The sequence below is a fragment of the Canis lupus genome, chromosome 1 (assembly GCF_048164855.1).
Source record: "Canis lupus baileyi chromosome 1, mCanLup2.hap1, whole genome shotgun sequence".
In the NCBI taxonomy this organism is placed as follows: domain Eukaryota; kingdom Metazoa; phylum Chordata; class Mammalia; order Carnivora; family Canidae; genus Canis; species Canis lupus.
The window spans coordinates 35,835,111-35,854,569 of NC_132838.1; the positions used below are offsets into that span (position 1 = coordinate 35,835,111).

Here is a 19,459-nt window from a genome sequence, read left to right on the forward strand (position 1 = left end):
ACAGGAAAACGATCTAAGTTGTGCTCCCTTGGCTGCCCCACTGTCTGGCGGTGATGGCCTGAGCAAAAGTACTTGTAGAATGAGGGTCTGTTCGGTTCAGGAAGGCCAGACAGTGTTCGCTTGGTAGTGCTAATTCACCCGTTTGTCCTGCTTGCTGGAAACCATCCAGAACTGCAAATCCATCACTCGGCAAGTATTTACTGAAACCGCCTCTGGGCCTAGCACTGGGCTAAATCCTTGCTTTGGAGGAGCTTACAATCTAATTACTATAATTAGAGACCAATTGAGATTAAACTATGTGACACAAAGTAGGAATTTGAAGAAAACGATCATTGTGGGCTAGAGTAGTTGGAAAAGATTTCATGGAGAATGCAGGACTTTGAAGGGAAGAGTAAAATAATGCTAGAGGCTTATGAGGTTGACAAAATGTGTTTAGGATGAAAGAACACTATGTGGTGCAGTGGGCTTACCTAGGGGGGATTTCCACTGCAGCAGGCGGTGCAATGCCTTCCCCTTGGCATCCTGCCCACACAGCTTCTCACTGAGAAGATGGGATTTCTCAGGTCAGGAAAAAATTTAATTTTTCCAGAAATTGTTTAGCATTTGAATCAGGATGGTGACATTGCCCACATAAAAATCGAGTTGACATCCTTAACTTATTTAGCCGTCCAATATAGAAATGTCATTGGGGATGCCTGGATGGCTCAGCGGTTGAGCCTAAGGCTCAGGACATGACCCCAGAGTTCCCGGATGAGTACCGCATTGGGCTTCCTGCATGGAACCTGCTTCTCCGTCTGCCCATGTCTCTGCCTTTCTCTCTGTGTCTCTCATGAATAAATAAATAAAAATCTTAAAAAAAATTTTTAGAAATGTCATTGAAAGAAATGCCAGTACAGGCTAGATTAAAAGCTGAAAGCACTTTCATGTGAAGTCAGGATTATTGGTGGAGTGATAGGGCTTTTTCGAAAGGGTACTAACAGCCAAGAAAGATCACTGGTAATAACTTCTAGGATTAGGATTACAACCAGCAAGCAGTGGAATTCTGTTTCATTAATTTAGAAAAGGCATACTGTAGGTTTCAGCCTAAGTAGTTAATAAAAATGGCAACTTTATTATTTTCCCTTGTTAACTTAGCATGCATCTGCATACTTAATTGAACTATGTGCATTAGATGACAAAAGTGTCTCTGGAGGAACAATCGGGTTTATCCAGCTCTCCCTGAGATCAACAGAACAGGTGGGCAGGGGTGCAAGCATTTTTCAACGATGGCAAACCCGATTTTCCGAAAGAAAAACTATCAAGGCCCATTTTCTCCCTTGTGCTTAGCTAAGTTGCTGACTGAATCAACTAGGGTAGTGGGGTAATTCTGATATCTTAACTATAATAATTATTTATAACTGAAATGTACCTTTATTTAGGTTTCTCCTTTTTGGGAAGATTCTTTTTATCTTTCAATGGAGGAAGAACAATCTTCTATCATCCTATGTATCACTTGCAGATCAGTTTTTCCACAAAGTGGACAGAAGTCTGGCTGAAACCGATGTTTCTGAATTGTCAATACACGTCAGCTTAGGAACCGACAGCAAAGTGCGCTGTGGTAGGAGTGGTAGGAGTGAGAGCAGAGCTTTCTGTGGGCACTGGAAGGTCCGTCAAAGGCAGTGCGATGTTCACCCGACACTGTGCTGTAACCCAGTCCACTGCGTTCCATTCAGAGACGCTAACATAAGCCTGGGATCCACCACTCAGTCCCTCAGTTCCCAAGTGTTTATGATCCTATCAGATGTTCTGCAGGTTCAGAGAAGCTGTTTCTCAACCACGACCACCTGGGTATTGTGCTTGTTACTCTGACCACAAGCCTAGGACACTTCAGAGCAGCGACTCCAGCGCTTTGCAGCAAACATACATGATCAATGGTGTACATGCGTGGACACACACCCATGGATGTTCCCAGGATCATGCACAATTCCCTGAATGCTGGCTTTAACACACCCTGGTCCAAAACAAGAAAGCATGGCAGATTATTTGATGACAGTAATAGGGAAAGGCTTGAATCTGCTCTAAGGTATGCTTTGAATAAAAGTATATATTTCATAGATGTCAGCATATTACAAAAAAAAAATTGAAACATTTTCAGAGTTGCAGCATCACATTGACAACTGCTGCCTTTGACACTAAGCTGCCTGGGACACCCAGCATAGCAGTGTCGCATAAGTCAACTGCAACTGGTCAGTCTCGAGGGCTACCCTGACTGGCGGCCACCAAGTAGGGCAGGTGCCATCATACTGTCCTTTCTTGATAGAGAAGGGGCTGACACCTACGACTGTATGGAGTGATAGAGCACACACTCTGGGGACAGCCTGTCTGAATTCGAATCCTGGCTTCACATGTTCTGCTCTTCATTGGGATTGTTCACAAATATTTTAATTCTCCTCTTCCTGAGGTAGATGGCAGATTGCATCTGCCACTCTGACGTTAGGCATGGCTATGTGGCTTCTGTGAGCAGAAATGACGTGTCACTTCTGGGCAAAAGCCAGTAAGCACTCCTTACTCAAGAGTGGCCCCTGTCCTGCACTATAGGAATCACCTGGAGGCTTGCTAGAAAGGCCAAATGGCAGGCTGGTCTCAGATATCCTGAATCAAATGTGCATTTAACAAACTGCTTGGGCAATTCATATGCACATTCAAATTGGTGAAGACACAGAGCATTCTTCACTGTCTTCTCTCATCCCTGCCACAGTGACTGAAGACATTCTAGATGCATTTAACCTAAACCCCTGGCCTGATCTGAGAGATGAGAAGTGAAGCATGAAGGAATTAAAACTTCGTTCTAAGGCATTGAAACCTGAGGGCTATTTCCTTGGCATAACCCAGCCCATTCTGACTGACACCATCACTTAGTACTCTGTGACCCTGGGCAAGTTACTTAACCTCCCTGGGCCTCAGTTTCCCTTATGTAAAGCAGAGATGATAACAGTACTGACTCATAGGGTTGTTCCGAGGATTAGCATATGAATAGAGCCTGGCAATTTCTACATAAATATTAGCTTTTCTTTTAAGACGTGAATATTAGCTTCTTTTTATTTATTTATTTATTTATTTATTTATTTTGAATATTAGCTTCTAATATTGATACGCTCTGTCACAGTTCAAACCTTGCCTAGTGATGTGCATGCAAATCCAGTCTTCTTACCCCAGTGACTATAATGTTAGAACCTTTGTCCCTGGTAATGCCCCACCCCAAAACACACATACTCAAGGAATGAGTGAAATCACACATCAGACAGAAACAGGAAAATTACCCCTTCTCAGAAAAAAAGTACATCTTACTTATGGTAACTTGGCCCAAACATCCCTTCCCTGTGTTTTCACACGATGGTCATCTTCTACTCTAGCACCTACTACTATGCTGCCCCTCATCCTCCCAACCTACGTTCCAAAGCCCGCAGGTCTCTCCGGGCCTAGTTGGTGTCTGCTTTCTCCAGAAGTCTCCTTCAAATTCTGCTTTACTAGGCAACTTAGAATTTGTTTTTTGCTTTTTTTTTGTTTGTTTGTTTTTACAACTTAAAATTTTTTGTCTGTTGCACCTAAGGCTTTATTCTGAACTCAATGCTGGGTAAAACACCAAAAACACTAATAAATGTTTATTTTTTTGTCTTTTCTTCAAAGTCAGCATATGTAGCATCAAAGGGTTATCAAACCTGTTACAGAGAGAACTGTAGGAGGAACAGTGATGGGGATGGTATGGAGATAGTTTCCATTTGACTCCTGTTTTTTTTTTTTTTTTTAATTTTTTTTTTAAATTTATTTATGATAGTCACAGAGAGAGAGAGAGAGGCACAGAGACACAGGTAGAGGGAGAAGCAGGCTCCATGCACTGGGAGCCCGACGTGGGATTTGATCCCGGGTCTCCAGGATCGCGCCCTGGGCCAAAGGCAGGCGCCAAACCGCTGCGCCACCCAGGGATCCCTGACTCCTGGTTTTTAAAGAGTCCAATAGATTTCTGCCATTAGAGTAACTTCTTACAGATGATAAATACTTGACAATATTTTTAATGTGAAAATCATAAATCAAATATTGTTTATTCTTACTCAAATTGATAAATGATCTTTTCTCCTTGCCACTCGTACATGTATGTAAGGAAACAAAATATTCTAAGCCAGAATAAATATATTAGGTGCCTGGATTTCTCTTTCGTATTTATAAACTGACTTAAAAAAAAAAAAAGTCACAGTACTAAAGCAATTTACCACCGCTGGAAATTGAGACACACTCTTCGGTTCCAAAGTTGCAGAACTTTAACCAGAAACTTAGAGATGGAACCCCAACATTTTATATTCTCTAGACCAGAGGGCAGCAGAAATTGTCCTAAAGAGCCAGACACTAAATATTTTAGGCTTTGGGAACCACTGGTCTCTGTCACCACCACTCAACACTGCTGTTGTAGCACAGGGGCAGCTCCAGACCACACGAAAATGGGCATGCTACGTTTCAATAAAGCAATTTGTGGACACTGAAATTCGAATTTCAGATGATGTTCACAGGTCACTAAAGTCTTCTTCTGATTTTTTTTTCCAACCATTTCAAAACATAAAACCATTTTTAACTTGTTAGTGGTACCAAAAGAGGCAGAAGGCTGGGTTTGGCCCACAGGCCATATTTTGTGGACTCCTGTTCTAGGCGTGATCACAAGTTCATGCTTCTTCAACCCACGACAAAGTCCTTAATTGTCACGGACACATGGCATTTAGCTCAATATTCACTTAAAAATCAGGTGTGAAATAATCCCATGAGCCTCTCTTTATTAGCTCAACTTGAAAAAACAAAAGAACCTAAAGATGTCAAACTTTCACCAGAACTTATGCCAGTCTTACCCATAAAAATAACGTCACCCATAACCCTTTTCTTCACCACACACAATTAACAATTTACAGAGTAAGAAACTAGTTGGCAGTTGTCTTCATAGATGAAGTCAGTGCAGTCTCATGCTTTTGCCAAAAGGCAGAGAAACCAGTTCTTGATGCCTCTTCTGCCCAAGGCTATTCAAGGCCAGTTGACGCAGAATGACTGTGAAGCACAAGTTTTGGCTTCAACGTGGATTTTTAACCAGGAACTTTACTACTTTAAAAAAAAATTTTAATGATTTTTTTTTTCTAAAGAGCCTTAGTTTTTTCTATTTTTACTGACACTCATTTTAAAAGCAGCAGTGCTGAAAGTCGAAATGTCTCTATGGAAACCCAAGAGAACTCTGCTTTTATGGCCAATGACTACCTACCTAGATTATCCGTCCTGTTGGATTACTATGGGCCATCTGTGATACCAGAAACATCACATCTCAGACCTATTTTTCCAAAACTATCTTATCAGATATAATTGATGTATTAGTTTTGCTAAGGAGATCAGGAGAGAAAGAACTTGAGGCTTCCTTTTCATTTTTGTTAAGACATCCCTATTTAAAATATTCTTATTACAAAAAGAATTTTGTAAATTTCAGCTGATATAATAAAAGAGAAAGAATACAATCAAATAACCTAATAGTTGCTCTGAAATTTATATCATTGATTCCCCCTCCTTTCTACTAATATCAAATACATTTTCCTGTAAAACTTTAAGTTTCTCTCCCCCAGATTGTTTACTCATGGCAAGGGAGAGAAAAAACAGTAATTACATAGTACAGAAATCAAGTTATCAAAATTAACCAGGTGACCAAAATCAACACCACCCGTGAGGAACAGATGGCCTTTGGGTGCCTTTAAATGTGATTCTGAGAAAATAACATCACCTAAAATGCAGAACCTGAATCTAATCGTGAGAAAGCACCATTATTAAAAAAAGATAATAGTTGGGCACCTAGGTAGCTCAGTCAGTTAAGTGTCATACTCTTGATTTCGGCTCAGGGCATGATCTCAGGGTCTCAGAATCAAGTCCCAAGTCAAGCTCCCTGCTCAGTGTGGAGTCTGCTTCTCCCTCTCCCTTTGCCCTCCCCCCCCCCCCCCGCTTGTGCTCTCTTTCTCTCTCAAATAAATAAAATCTTTAAAAAATAAAATAAGCTAAAGATGCATGGCAACTAAATAAGATACCTGTCCTTAGAATATTCCAATACTGTGGGGTGGGTGGGGAAAATTCTCTAAAGGACATTATGGGGTCAACTGACAATATTAGAATACAAACAGTATATTAGATAAAAGTATTGTACTAATGTTAAATACCCTGAAGCCAGTAAATGTACTGTGATTATATAAGAGAATATCCTATGCTTAGGAAATACAGAAATATTTCAGGGCAAAGGGCCATGATGTGTGATGTAACTTTTTACTAAATGATTGAGAAGAACAATTATATACATTCATACGTACATAGATATGGATAGATAGGGAGAGAGAGAATAAACAGAGCAATGATAAAGCTAAAGGTATAAAATATTAACCAATTAAATTTATAAGTCTGAAATTATTTGCAAATAGAAAGTTTATAGAAAATTAATAGTGCTTGCCTACATTGGCATTCTTGGCTATCTATTTTCCCTTCATAATATTCCAAATCCAACACAGGAAGAGATGCTTGTGCCAAGTAACAAGAAAGTGCAAAGATATTTTAACATAATCTTTTATCAGTGATCGAAGCCTGCCAAAACATTACACACCATCCATCTTAGCCGAGTCCACTGCAAAGACCAGCAAACACTGGATACTCTAGCAACTTAGATGCAGTCATTTCCTACTAATTCCTCCAAACAGGGCCATGATTCTAAAACTTTTTCACATTCTACAACTTTCAGAATCATCCCATGCATAAAACAAGTCTCTCAGCCAGTCTCTTAGGCACTATCAATGTCAACCAATTGGATTCAATGTTTTGAACTGGAGCATCCTAATATTTTAAGCCATGTGTAAGTAGCTACAGAATGTGGAACTCAGGAAGCAGGATTACCTCATCGTATGTCCAGAACTCACCACCACCACTTCAAAATTGTGGCCAGAATCCCGTAGCCTCAATGTCTATGACCTCACAATGCTCCTCTATCAGCACCAGAGGTGCTCACCTCCAATCTGCAATATGCCCTCTGAACTGATTTTTTTCCCCCAAAAGTAGTAGAGGAAACTGAGCCTAAAACCAAAAAAATAGGAGAGACTTTTCTGGAAGTCAATCAATCACTGAAGAGAGAATCAAAAGGGTGGTAACCAAAATTAAAATTTTTAGCCATGCTTAGGATTAGAAAATGCCCAATCTTCAAAACACAGCAGAGACATGTATAAGTCTTTTCTATCCTTCTTGGTTTTATTACTTTCTTGATACTTTTAATATTGACTATCTGTAAGATAGCCAAAACACCCATATACTACTTCTGGCTTTGACTTCAAGTCCTAGATATTCTCCTTATTACTCATTTTTCTCCAAATGCCAATCAATAATCTTACTTAACAAATGTTTACCAAGAACCTACTTGACATACATACTTAACCAGACTTATTGGTCCTTACTGGCACTAGACAAAAGACTCCAGTTTTTTGTCTACAAATAATCCCTGAGAAAACGATGATGTGAAGATAGAAAGTGCACTGAAGTCAGCTTGCAGGAAAGCAGAAGGAGCCAGGAATGAATTACGACCAACTGCAAAAAGGAATAAACTAGTCAAAGCACTAAAATTTAATGAAGAAATAATTTTTTAAAGTAGGTGAAATTGAAGATAAGTTACATGTAACATTATTATAGATTCAAAATTATGCATATTCTCCATAAAATTTCTCAAATGCAGTTAAAAACATACACGTACAAAAGCAAGCAATTATAAATCCTCTGAAGCATGTAACTTGTGATTAGCTGCTACTCTCAGCAATATAAAAATACTTTTACCACAATTACATTCCAGCCTGTAATGTAATTCAAAACAAACAAGTCAGACATCGCTCAAATGGTAGAACCAACAAATACAGATGCTTTGCATCAAGGAAATGAATCCACTGAAGAAATGCAACAGAGGCCTGGAGCTGGGCTTCTGGTGGAACGGCGAGGCCCCCTTCTGGGCAGACGCAGCGAACCCCAGTGCGGCTCTGCAAAACTGTTTTTTAGCGCCAGCCCTTACTGCAGCATTTCGCCTGAGTGTCTGGGACTTCCTGCTGTGGAGACTCTTCTCAGGGTTTCGTGCACATTTCTAAATTTTAGGTTTTAAATTCTAAATATAGACTTTTATCAAAAGAAGTAACAATTTGATATCAGATTAAACCATTCTATTTAAATTGTGTAATCAGCAGTCCCAATACCAAATGCCACTTTACCATCCTCTTTACTCTGTTTTTTCTTATTGACACAATTCTTAACATCTTCTAAAATGCTATATAATCTATCAGGTGTATTATGTGTTTCCTCCTGCTAGAATAGCCACTCCATAAGGGCAAGATGCATGGTTTTGTTCACTGATTTGATGAACAAATCAAGCCTGGCATAGTATAGCTGCTCAATAATAAAGAAGGAATTGTCTCACTTACATTTTTATCTTTTTAAGAAAATATTCATCTTCAAAGAAGGAATAAGGAAGGTTTTATTATAGCAATATGCTATGATTTAAAAATGACACTTAGTACTTGTTTTAAACGTATGCATTTTCTTGGGCAGCCTGGGTGGCTCGGCGGGTTTAGCTCTAGCCTTCAGCCCAGGGCATGATCCTGGAGTCGCAGGATCAAGTCGCACATCGGGCTCCTTGCACGAAGCCTGCTTCTCCCTCTGAATATGTCTCTGCCTCTCTGTGTCTCTCATGAATAAATAAATAAAATCTTTAAAAAAAGTATGCATTTTCTCTGCCTTCTAAAAGCAAAAAGACAAAAAAAAAAAAAAAAAAAAAAACACCTGTTCTGAGAAGCACACATTCATAGACTAGATGTACATAACTCCTAAACAAATTCCAAGGAAGTCATGGGCCCTCAATACACTGGGAGAACAGAATGGCCACAAAGAATGAAGAATCCAATTCTGAAGCGCCAGGTGTCCTCAGTGTGGCACACTGCGGTCCGGACACATGCCAACTGCCTGGGTCTGGATGCACATTCACAAACTCAGCACGTTCTGGCATGGGCACAATTATTTTGGCAGGAAGGTTATGCATCACTTACTAATTTCTAAGACCTCAATCTTTATCTTCTTTTCCCCTTCTTAAAATGTTCTTGAAGCTTATGGAAAAGCTAATCATTGTTTACAATTGTGAAACTTTTAAAACGTGCTAATTTGTTTCCTCAACAGCACAAATACATGAGAGACAATTTTCCTAGGGGCGAAGGACACAGATAAACATGATTCAGTGATGTCAAAAGCTTTCTTTCAGTCCAAGAATTCCATCGAGGGGCATCAACCTTCCAACAGAATAAGTTCAAGGTTTCTGACATTCCTTTTTCCGAACTTTTGATTTGGGTGCTGTGAAAAGAAAAGAAAAAGAGAAAATGAAGAGGGTAGGTGCTTGTCAGAGTCTCTTCACACTGATTTGTCTTTATTTTTTTGTATAGCACGGGAAAACTGACCATTTGGATTTTCCTGTTTGTAGAAGGTCTTTAACATTTCCACCGCTTCCTCAGCCCGATATCCGGGAATGCACTGATGAAATGAGAAAATTGAGAATGAATATTGGCCTATGACAATGTGGCCTGTAGCCCATTAAAAACAGCAATGTATACATAATTACATAAATTTACTTCAGGTAATGTTAATATGCTCTAGGGATAGCAATAATGCAGTAAGGAAGTATGTTACAAAAGAATAGATGTATGGACTCAAATGTCACTCTAACCAACTATTATTTTTCCATCAAGTACTACTGAAGTTACTAGTTATGTGATCTTGGGTATGATAATCAAACTCTGTACCCCAGCTTCCTCCTGTGTGAAATGGAGATAATTACAGCACTTACCTCAGAAGGATTTCATGAAGATTAAATAAGATTACATAAAATAACACCTGTTAAATACCTGGCACTTCCTAAGAGTTTGTTAAGCATCAGCTATTTTTATTTAGTGTACTTACTAGTAGCCCATTAAGTGTTTGACGCTACAGAGCTAGAGTTGGCAATCCACAGCTGAAAATGATCAGTTAAGTATGATTTTTATATTTAAGAGTTGTGGAAAAAAAAAAAGATGTAACAGACATAAGTGGCTCACAAGGCTAAAATATTTATATTAGGTTCTTTACAGAAAAAAAAATGTGGAACCTTACTATAGCAGATTTTTTTTAAAAAGTATTCAGTTTGAGGGGGATCTGGGTGGCACAGTCGATTGAGCAACCAACTCTTGGTTTCAGCTTGGGGTCGTCATCTTGGGATCGTGAGATCGGCCCTGTGTGGGCCTCCATGCTCAGTGCAGAATCGGCTTGAGATTCTCTCTCCCTCTGCCCCTCCCATGCATGCTCTGTCTCTCATATAAATAAATAAATCTTAAAAAAGAAGTGTTCAGTTTGGTCTATCTTTGGTATCTAACTAGAGATAAGAGGTCGTTATGTGAAAGATTAGAAATTGTGATAACGGCATGGAGTGGAATTACATGAAATATTACATGAAGACAAAGCCTGAACTTGCCTTAATTTTTTTTTTTTAAATTTTTTTTTTCAATTTTTTTTATTTATTTATGATAGTCACAGAGAGAGAGAGAGAGGCAGAGACACAGGCAGAGGGAGAAGCAGGCTCCATGCACCGGGAGCCCGACGTGGGATTCGATCCCGGGTCTCCAGGATCGCGCCCTGGGCCAAAGGCAGGCGCCAAACCGCTGCGCCACCCAGGGATCCCTGCCTTAATTTTTTTTTAATTTTATTTATTTATTTATTCATGAGAGACACAGAGAGAAAGAGAGAGAGGCAGAGACACAGGCAAAGGGAGAAGCAGGCTCCATGCAGGGACCCTGACGTGGGACTCCATCCAGGGTCTTCAGGTCACGCCCTGGGCTGAAGGTGGTGCCAAACCACTGAGCCACCCGGGCTGCCTTTGAACTTGCCTTAAAGATAGCAAATATTTGGGGCAGCTGGGTGGCTCAGCTGGTTAAGCATCTGACTTGATTTCGGCTCAGGTCATGATGTTGGGGTCATGAGACTGAGCCCTGAGACAGCTTGCATTGGGCGTAGAGCCTGCTAAAAAGACTCTTTCTCTTACCTTCCGACACCCACCCCACTCGTAAGCACATGTGCGCTAAAATAAATAAAAATTTAAAAAAAATTTAAAGAGCAGTATTTAGGGACGCCTGGGTGGCTCAGCGGTTGAGCGTCTGCATTCGCCTCCGGAACTCCAGGATCGAGTCCCACATAGGGCTTCCGGCATGGAGCCTGCTTCTCCCTCTGCCTATGTCTTTACCTCTCTCTCTCTGTGTCTCATGAATAAATAAATAAAATCTTAAAAAAATAAAAACAAAAGCGCAATTATTTAAAGAAACTCAGCAGAGCATTTCAAGGAAAGAGTAAGAATAAGCTTAGGCTGTATAAAGAAACCAACTAATGTGGGGTGGGGGGCCTACAGGTAAAGAATGAGATAAAATGAGATCAAAATATCCAGGGCTTTGAAAGCATGTCACAGACTTGATGCATTGCATCCTTCTAAGGTGCATGAAATGATAAAATGAACAGAGATGCCAAGGAGGCACATCTGGAAGCCACCACAGGAGGAAGCAGCGGGGGGAGGAGCAAGATGGTGGAAGAGTAGGGTCCCCAAATCACCTGTCTCCACCAAATTACCTAGAAAACCTTCCAATCATTCTGAAAATCTATGAATTCGGCCTGAGAATTAAAGAGAGAACACCTGGAATGCAACAGTGAGAAGAGTTCACGCTTCTATCAAGGTAGGAAGACGGGGAAAAAGAAGTAAAGAAACAAAGGCCTCCAAGGGGGAGGGGCCCCGCGAGGAGCCGGGCTGAGGCCGGGGCGAGTGTCCCCAGGACAGGAGAGCCCCGTCCCGGAGGAGCAGGAGCTGCACCGACCTTCCCGGGCGGAAAGGGGCTCGTGGGGAGTTGGAGCAGGACCCAGGAGGGCGGGGGTGCCCTCGGGCTCCCGGGGACAGTAACAGCAACCGCGCCCAGGAGAGTGCGCCGAGCTCCCTAAGGGCTGCAGCGCGCACGGCGGGACCCGGAGCAGCTCGGAGGGGCTCGGGCGGCGGCTCCGCGGAGGGGGCTGCACGGCCCCGGGAGCAGCTCGGGGGGCTCGGGCAGAGGAAGAGGCTCCGTGCGGAGGGGTCTGCGCGGTTCCAGGAGCAGCTCGGAGGGGCTCGGGGGCGGCTCCGCGGAGGGGGCTGCGGCCCGGGAGCGCGAATCCACCAGCGCAGGCTCCGGAGCACAGGGCGCCCGGGACACAGCCCAGGATCCCGCCTCCCCCGGGACAGGCAGAGGCCGGGAGGGCCCAGGACAGCAAGGACGCTCCTGCCCCAGCTGAGCAGATCAGCGGCCCCGCCCCGGGGCATCCAGGCCCTGCAGACGGAGAGCTCCGGAGTTCCAGGTTTCCAGAGCTGCCCCGCCACTGGGGCCGTTCCTCCTGCGGCCTCACGGGGCAAACAACCCCCACTGAGCCCTGCACCAGGCAGGGGCACAGCAGCTCCCCCAACTGCTAACACCTGAAAATCAGCACAACAGGCCCCTCCCCCAGAAGACCAGCTAGACTGACAACCTCCAGGAGAAGCCAAGGGACTTAAAGTACACAGAATCAGAAGATACTCCCCGGTGGTTCTTTTTTGTTTTGTTTTGTTTTGTTTTGTTTTGTTTTGCTTTTTGATTTGTTTCCTTCCCCCACCCCCCCTTTTTTTTCTCCTTTCTTTTTCTTTCTCTTTTTCTTCTTCTTTTTTTTTCTTTCTTTTCGTTTTTTTTCTTCCCTTTTTTTTTCTCTTTCTCTTTTCTTTCCTTCTTTCTCTCCTCTCTTTTTCTCTTTTCCCAATACAACTTGCTTTTGGCCACTCTGCACTGAGCAAAATGACTAGAAGGAAAACCTCACCTCAAAAGAAAGAATCAGAAACAGTCCTCTCTCCCACAGAGTTACAAAATCTGGATTACAATTCAATGTCAGAAAGCCAATTCAGAAGCACTATTATACAGCTACTGGTGGCTCTAGAAAAAAGTATAAAGGACTCAAGAGACTTCATGACTGCAGAATTTAGAGCTAATCAGGCAGAAATTAAAAATCAATTGAATGAGATGCAATCCAAACTAGAAGTCCTAACGACGAGGGTTAACGAGGTGGAAGAACGAGTGAGTGACATAGAAGACAAGTTGATAGCAAAGAGGGAAACTGAGGAAAAAAAGAGACAAACAATTAAAAGACCATGAGGATAGATTAAGGGAAATAAACGACAGCCTGAGAAAGAAAAACCTACGTTTAATTGGGGTTCCCGAGGGCGCCGAAAGGGACAGAGGGCCAGAATATGTATTTGAACAAATTCTAGCTGAAAACTTTCCTAATCTGGGAAGGGAAACAGGCATTCAGATCCAGGAAATAGAGAGATCCCCCCCTAAAATCAATAAAAACCGTTCAACACCTCGACATTTAATAGTGAAGCTTGCAAATTCCAAAGATAAGGAGAAGATCCTTAAAGCAGCAAGAGACAAGAAATCCCTGACTTTTATGGGGAGGAGTATTAGGGTAACAGCAGACCTCTCCACAGAGACCTGGCAGGCCAGAAAGGGCTGGCAGGATATATTCAGGGTCCTAAATGAGAAGAACATGAAACCAAGAATACTTTATCCAGCAAGGCTCTCATTCAAAATGGAAGGAGAGATAAAGAGCTTCCAGGACAGGCAGCAACTAAAAGAATATGTGACCTCCAAACCAGCTCTGCAAGAAATTTTAAGGGGGACTCTTAAAATTCCCCTTTAAGAAGAAGTTCAGTGGAACATTCCACAAAAACAAGGACTGAATAGATATCATGATGACACTAAACTCATATCTCTCAATAGTAACTCTGAATGTGAACGGGCTTAATGACCCCATCAAAAGGCGCAGGGTTTCAGACTGGATAAAAAAGCAGGACCCATCTATTTGCTGTCTACAAGAGACTCATTTTAGACAGAAGGACACCTACAGCCTGAAAATAAAAGGTTGGAGAACCATTTACCATTCGAATGGTCCTCAAAAGAAAGCAGGGGTAGCCATCCTTATATCAGATAAACTAAAATTTACCCCAAAGACTGTAGTGAGAGATGAAGAGGGACACTATATCATACTTAAAGGATCTATCCAACAAGAGGACTTAACAATCCTCAATATATATGCTCCGAATGTGGGAGCTGCCAAATATATCAAGCAATTATTAACCAAAGTGAAGAAATACTTAGATAATAATACACTTATACTTGGTGACTTCAATCTAGCTCTTTCTATACTCGATAGGTCTTCTAAGCACAACATCTCCAAAGAAACGAGAGCTTTAAATGATACACTGGACCAGATGGATTTCACAGATATCTACAGAACTTTACATCCAAACTCAACTGAATATACATTCTTCTCAAGCGCACATGGAACTTTCTCCAGAATAGACCACATATTGGGTCACAAATCGGGTCTGAACTGATACCAAAAGATTGGGATCGTCCCCTGCATATTCTCAGACCATAATGCCTTGAAATTAGAACTAAATCACATCAAGAAGTTTGGAAGGACCTCAAACACGTGGAGGTTAAGGACCATCCTGCTAAAAGATGAAAGGGTCAACCAGGAAATTAAGGAAGAATTAAAAAGATTCATGGAAACTAATGAGAATGAAGATACAACCGTTCAAAATCTTTGGGATGCAGCAAAAGCAGTCCTAAGGGGGAAATACATCGCAATACAAGCATCCATTCAAAAACTGGAAAGAACTCAAATACAAAAGCTAACCTTACACATAAAGGAGCTAGAGAAAAAACAGCAAATAGATCCTACACCCAAGAGAAGAAGGGAGTTAATAAAGATTTCGAGCAGAACTCAACGAAATCGAGACCGGAAGAACTGTGGAACAGATCAACAAAACCAGGAGTTGGTTCTTTGAAAGAATTAACAAGATAGATAAACCATTAGCCAGCCTTATTAAAAAGAAGAGAGAGAAGACTCAAATTAATAAAATCATGAATGAGAAAGGAGAGATCACTACCAACACCAAGGAAATACAAACGATTTTAAAAACATATTATGAACAGCTATACGCCAATAAATTAGGCAATCTAGAAGAAATGGACGCATTCCTGGAAAGCCACAAACTACCAAAACTGGAACAGGAAGAAATAGAAAACCTGAACAGCCCAATAACCAGGGAGGAAATTGAAGCAGTCATCAAAAACCTCCCAAGACACAAGAGTCCAGGGCCAGATGGCTTCCCAGGGGAATTTTATCAAACGTTTAAAGAAGAAACCATACCTATTCTCCTAAAGCTGTTTGGAAAGATAGAAAGAGATAGAGTACTTCCAAATTCGTTCTATGAGGCCAGCATCACCTTAATTCCAAAACCAGACAAAGACCCCACCAAAAAGGAGAATTACAGACCAATATCCCTGATGAACATGGATGCAAAAATTCTCAACAAGATACTGGCCAATAGGATCCAACAGTACATTAAGAAAATTATTCACCATGACCAAGTAGGATTTATCCCTGGGACACAAGGCTGGTTCAACACCCGTAAAACAATCAATGTGATTCATCATATCAGCAAGAGAAAAACCAAGAACCATATGATCCTCTCATTGGATGCAGAGAAAGCCTTTGACAAAATACAGCATCCATTCCTGATCAAAACTCTTCAGAGTGTAGGGATAGAGGGAACATTCCTCAACATCTTAAAAGCCATCTATGAAAAGCCCACAGCAAATATCATTCTCAATGGGGAAGCACTGGGAGCCTTTCCCCTAAGATCAGGAACAAGACAGGGATGTCCACTCTCACCACTGCTGTTCAACATAGTACTGGAAGTCCTAGCCTCAGCAATCAGACAACAAAAAGACATTAAAGGCATTCAAATTGGCAAAGAAGAAGTCAAACTCTCCCTCTTCGCCGATGACATGATACTCTACATAGAAAACCCAAAAGTCTCCACCCCAAGATTGCTAGAACTCATACAGCAATTCGAAAGCGTGGCAGGATACAAAATCAATGCCCAGAAGTCAGTGGCATTTCTATACACTAACAATGAGACTGAAGAAAGAGAAATTAAGGAGTCAATCCCATTTACAATTGCACCCAAAAGCATAAGATACCTAGGAATAAACCTAACCAAAGATGTAAAGGATCTATACCCTCAAAACTATAGAACACTTCTGAAAGAAATTGAGGAAGACACAAAGAGATGGAAAAATATTCCATGCTCATGGATTGGCAGAATTAATATTGTGAAAATGTCAATGTTACCCAGGGCAATATACACGTTTAATGCAATCCCTATCAAAATACCATGGACTTTCTTCAGAGAGTTAGAACAAATTATTTTAAGATTTGTGTGGAATCAGAAAAGACCCCGAATAGCCAGGGGAATTTTAAAAAAGAAAACCATAGCTGGGGGCATCACAATGCCAGATTTCAGGTTGTACTACAAAGCTGTGGTCATCAAGACAGTGTGGTACTGGCACAAAAACAGACACATAGATCAGTGGAACAGAATAGAGAATCCAGAAGTGGACCCTGAACTTTATGGTCAACTAATATTCGATAAAGGAGGAAAGACTATCCATTGGAAGAAAGACAGTCTCTTCAACAAATGGTGCTGGGAAAATTGGACATCCACATGCAGAAGAATGAAACTAGACCACTCTCTTTCACCATACACAAAGATAAACTCAAAATGGATGAAAGATCTAAATGTGAGACAAGAATCCATCAAAATCCTAGAGAAGAACACAGGCAACACCCTTTTTGAACTCGGCCATAGTAACTTCTTGCAAGATACATCCACGAAGGCAAAAGAAACAAAAGCAAAAATGAACTATTGGGACTTCATCAAGATAAGAAGCTTTTGCACAGCAAAGGATACAGTCAACAAAACTCAAAGACAACCTACAGAATGGGAGAAGATATTTGCAAATGACATATCAGATAAAGGGCTAGTTTCCAAGATCTATAAAGAACTTATTAAACTCAACACCAAAGAAACAAACAATCCAATCATGAAATGGGCAAAAGACATGAACAGAAATCTCACAGAGGAAGACATAGACATGGCCAACATGCACATGAGAAAATGTTCTGCATCACTTGCCATCAGGGAAATACAAATCAAAACCACAATGAGATACCACCTCACACCAGTGAGAATGGGGAAAATTAACAAGGCAGGAAACAACAAATGTTGGAGAGGATGTGGAGAAAAGGGAACCCTCATACACTGTTGGTGGGAATGTGAACTGGTGCAGCCACTCTGGAAAACTGTGTGGAGGTTCCTCAAACAGTTAAAAATATACCTGCCCTACGACCCAGCAATTGCACTGTTGGGGATTTACCCCAAAGATACAAATGCAATGAAACGCCGGGACACCTGCACCCCAATGTTTATAGCAGCAATGGCCACGATAGCCAAACTGTGGAAGGAGCCTCGGTGTCCAACGAAAGATGAATGGATAAAGAAGATGTGGTTTATGTATACAATGGAATATTACTCAGCTATTAGAAATGACAAATACCCACCATTTGCTTCAACATGGATGGAACTGGAGGGTATTATGCTGAGTGAAGTAAGCCAGTCGGAGAAGGACAAACATTATATGTTCTCATTCATTTGGGGAATATAAATAATAGTGAAAGGGAATATAAGGAAAGGGGGAAGAAATGTGTGGGAAATATCAGAAAGGGAGACAGAACGTAAAGACTGCTAACTCTGGGAAACGAACTAGGGGTGGTAGAAGGGGAGGAGGGCGGGGGGTGGGAGTGAATGGGTGACGGGCACTGGGGGTTATTCTGTATGTTAGTAAATTGAACACCAATAAAAAATAAATAAAAAAAAAAAAAAAAAAGGAGAGGAAGCAGCCAATGAGTGCCAGCACAAGGGTTTGCCCAGTGTGGTCATTGCTTAGGGTGGTCTGTTGCTCAGAATGAACCTCTCTTTCTCTTGTGCCTTCCATCATCTCTTAACCGGGCCTATTATAAAGCCTGCGTAAATCTCTCCCATTCAAAGAAATAAGCTTTCTGAGTTTCATGTTTTTAGATTGTACATATAAGTGAGACGATACAGTATTTGTCTTTCTTTGGCTTACTTCACTTGGCATAATGCCCTCAAGGTCTATCCACGTTGTCCCCAGAATTTCCTTCTTTTTTATGGCTGAATATTCTATTGCATATATATAATGAAAAAAAATATATATATACACACACACATATATATACATAATTTATATATTTATAGAAACATAAAACATTTCTTTATAGAAGCAGAGAGTAGAATCGTAGTTATCAGGGGCAGAGGGGCAGGGGGTTGGTGGGAATGAAGAGACACTGATCCAAGGACACAAACTTTCAGTTATAAGGTTCTAAGGATCTAAGGTACAGCATGGTGACTATAGTTAACAATACTGTATTGTGTACTTGAAAACTGTTAAGAAGGCAGCCCAGGTGGCTTAGCAGTTTAGTGCTGCCTTCAGCCCAGGGCGTGATCCTGGAGACCCTGGATTGAGTCCCACATCAGGCTCTGTGCAGGGAGCCTGCTTCTTCCTGTGCTTTGTGTCTCTGCCTCTCTTTCTCTCTGTGTCTCTCATGAATAAATAAATAAAATCTTAAAAAAAAAAAAAAGAAAAAGAAAACTGTTAAGAGAGTAGAGCTTAAGCGTTCTCACCATAACAACAAAATGGTAATTACGTGAGGTGAATGGTGTGCTAACTTTATTGTGGTAAACATTTCACAATCTATGTATCTATCAAATCATCACATTGTACACTTTAAACTTACACAACATTCACTGTCAATTTTATCTCAGTTAAGGCTGGGGAAAAAAAAAAAAAAAAAAAAAAAACAACCAATAACCTGCCTTCTACCCTGCCCCTCAGGCAAGCTGCTGACCCTACTGGTCCCTGAGAACATTCCAGACTCCTGGCTGTAGGCTTGTGTGGCTTTCATTTCCTCCTCAACCTCATCCTCACTGTCTTGTGATTATAGATATCCCAAAGGCCCCTATTGACCAAAACACTGGTTTCCTTTCCAACTTCTACAACTCTTTGCAGTGTGGAGACTACAGACCATTCTCACTTCTTTTTAGAACTCTCCCCTCCTTAGCTTTTCAGTTCTCCCAACCTTCTCCGATCATTCTAACCATGGTGGGTCAATCCCCTTATTCTCAGGCCTCCTTCTCATGCTCCTCAGATCTCCCACCTCTCCTTATGCTCTCATGAACATAAGGAGCACAAAGCACCTCCTCACCTATGAAGTTAGAGCTATGATCCTCCACCTTGGCTGCTCAGTGGAATCATGTGAGAATGCTCTTAAAAAAATACGTTTGGTATATGTGCTTGGCTAAGGAGCCAATGGGGCCAAGCTACCACCTGTGGGATTATGACTGAATGCGCTA

The 19,459-nt window shown here is 41.4% G+C and overlaps 1 protein-coding gene across 2 annotated transcripts in view; it reads right to left on the reverse strand.

Annotated features, from left to right (window-relative positions):
• Positions 1-19,459, reverse strand: part of ADAT2 (adenosine deaminase tRNA specific 2) — a 41,355-nt gene that overhangs the window by 5,221 nt on the left and 16,675 nt on the right. The window contains exons 5-7 of one of the 2 annotated variants that reach the window (XR_012031116.1): positions 9,507-9,579; positions 9,105-9,402; positions 1,409-1,990 (exon numbers count right to left, since the gene is read on the reverse strand). Coding sequence is in view for 1 of the 2 variants with exons in the window: in XM_072826112.1 (XP_072682213.1) it covers positions 9,359-9,402; positions 9,507-9,579 (117 nt within the window). In the remaining variant the exon portion in view is untranslated. Of the gene's footprint in view, positions 1-1,408; positions 1,991-7,621; positions 9,403-9,506; positions 9,580-19,459 lie in introns of those variants that run through there. The other variant, XM_072826112.1, reaches the window with a different exon arrangement.